General features: G+C 33.4%; 1 protein-coding gene across 1 annotated transcript in view; it reads left to right on the top strand.

Moving 5' to 3' along the window:
• The first annotated feature begins 1,873 nt into the window (after nucleotides 1–1,873).
• The window catches only part of LOC125046561 (keratin-associated protein 19-2-like), an 888-nt gene continuing 261 nt past the window's right edge, over nucleotides 1,874–2,500 (top strand). Inside the window, exons 1-2 of the mRNA XM_047644346.1 lie at nucleotides 1,874–1,965; nucleotides 2,495–2,500. The exon at nucleotides 2,495–2,500 is cut by the window's right edge and continues 261 nt beyond it. Coding sequence (XP_047500302.1) covers nucleotides 1,945–1,965; nucleotides 2,495–2,500 — 27 coding nt within the window. The 5' untranslated portion in view covers nucleotides 1,874–1,944. The remainder of the gene's footprint in view (nucleotides 1,966–2,494) is intronic.

The raw sequence follows: 2,500 nt of genomic DNA, 5'->3' as shown, positions 1-2,500 counted from the left end.
GTTTGTGCGTGTAACGTGTGTTTGTGTGTGTGTGTGTGTGTGTGTGTGTGTGCGTGTGTGTGTGTTTTCGTAACTGTTCTGTATATATGTATGTGGGGGCTTTATAAGAGCGAGGGATTTACATACTGTATAATCGGTCCTTTGCTTTTGCTCGTTCTGATAGGCAAATAATAGACAGTTGGAGGGAAAATTATATTGAATAAAGTAATATTCAGCTAGTTGTTAATACTGAATAATAATAGCAAATGGTTAAACAGTTAATATTATCGCTTAGTTGTTAACAATATCAAATATTGTTGATATCAATATTTAGTTGGTAAGGTTATGATGTCAGTTGTCAATGTTTTAAGAATATATATGTTATTGTTTTATTGTCGAATGCAGCTCCTATTACCTACTATTGATAACATCGTCACTCATCATCACCATCATAGTTATTATGTGAGGGTGAATGCGTGTATGCTGAAACAAACTTCAAGAAAATATTATGCTGTTTTTATGTTGCTGAAATTATGACCTAACTGATGTAAATATATATAGTTTTTTGTATATTTCATCTTGTGATATATTCAGTGGCAGCGTATTTTTCTGGGTATCTTAAGTTAGCACTCAATTTGTTAGATAACCAATTCATTCAATATTTCTTTGTTAATATTTTCTTCTTTCTGGGCACGATTTCTTCTTCCTCCACTTCTTTTTATCATTATGATTATTCTGCTATTATTCTAGCTTATGGTATACTACGACATTTGTAAAGAGATATAATAATTTACCCATTTACACTGTGCAGTATGTGCGCCTGAATGTAACATCATAGTGGTAATGGCAGCGGTGTCGATGGTAATAACTCCCATGTATGGTGGCCATGGCGGAAGGCGTAGTTGTTATTGGTATGATGGTTATGAGTTTGGTGACTCCGGTGGAGAGCATGGTGGATATGGGCAGATGAAGGTATGGAGGCTATGTTGAATACAAGCCATGGAAGCTTGCGTAATGAATAAAAGCAAAGGAAAGTAAGCTACATGTTTGAAGGCCCCACGTACCGTTTGCAGTGGGTGTTCATTCTGTATAGTAAGAATATAATAGTAGTAAACACACGAACACACACACACATGTGTGTATATATATAGATTTGTGTGTGTGTATAGATATCTGTGTATGTGTGTATATATACAATATATATATGATATATGTATATATGATCTATTTATATATATTATAAATATACATACATACATACATACATATATATGTATGTATATATATTCATACACACACACACACGTGTATATGTATATACATACGTGTGTGTGTGTGTGTGTGTTTGTGTGTTTTCATCCTTTCTTTACTGTATACATTTTAAACATATATCGTTATTGATAACCGTACCATGTAGAGCAGACATCGGTGTGGTCAGAAAGATCATACATTTATAAAGCACAAAGGATACAAAAATAAATGTATAACTATGTTCTGAATCTCCTCTCTGTGATAACTGTAGAATGAAATATAGTTACAGATTTTTTGTTTTATATATATATATATATATATATATATATATGAATGTTCTCTTAACCCTTAAAAACCAGTGACCCCTTGTTTTCATTAGCTAAAACACTGACATCAGCATCAATTTTCGGAACCAAAAACCAACCCAGATTTGTTCTTATTTTGTAAACAGAACCAGCCTTAATCTAATTTATTCTTTGATCATTAAAGAAGCAGAATAATTTTCCTATCTTTATAGAAACGTTTTTTTTTTCTGAATCACAATATTTCTAGTCATAATATCTCACACTTTTCGCCTGCACAGCTCTCCGTCATTCCTGCATTGTTTCTGTCATGCCATGCGACCTTGCATAATAAAGGATCTGCAGTATATAAAGGGAGGCGTTGAAAGAAGGTTTCAGAACGAGAACAGCATCTTGTGTCTACTTCATCAACATGGTGACTACTTTTGTGCTGGTGAGAAAACTTGATCACTCAGTAGTTCAGATCATTCATTCCTAGTTTTCTCACTATCTTATTTAATTTCACATTCCTACAGATCCCTTTTGTCATCAATTCTTTCATCATTATTATTAGTACTAGCAATAATAGTAGGCGTAAGAAAATACCTTAAGCCATAAAACTGTTAGTCATTAAATCGCTTCTCAGAATTCTTAACTTTTCTCAAGGAACCACGACATTATCCTACACAGACCCAATGGTTAGGGACCAAGGGTTTATATTCACCTTATTTGTTCTTTCGATATTTTGCTCGGTATGTTCTTTAGTTCGGCGTTACTATAGGAGATATAAGATTTATTCTTGATCATATCTTTCTTTTCTCCGGGTGATTCAAAAAGAAAGAGAGAAAGAAAGAAAAAGGAAATGCAGTCCCTGTGCAAATATCTGATCTGAAGAGATAGTTTTATTCATTACTTTTACGCATTACAGTTTTTACTTTTTTCGTTCACCGTAATGTTCATGCTAATGGCAGTTCATTCTACAGCGTGTG

The sequence above is a fragment of the Penaeus chinensis genome, chromosome 39, assembly GCF_019202785.1.
Source record: "Penaeus chinensis breed Huanghai No. 1 chromosome 39, ASM1920278v2, whole genome shotgun sequence".
Classification (NCBI taxonomy): domain Eukaryota; kingdom Metazoa; phylum Arthropoda; class Malacostraca; order Decapoda; family Penaeidae; genus Penaeus; species Penaeus chinensis.
Note: the sequence above shows the minus strand (reverse complement) of the source record. Positions and strands in the feature narration are given on the sequence as shown.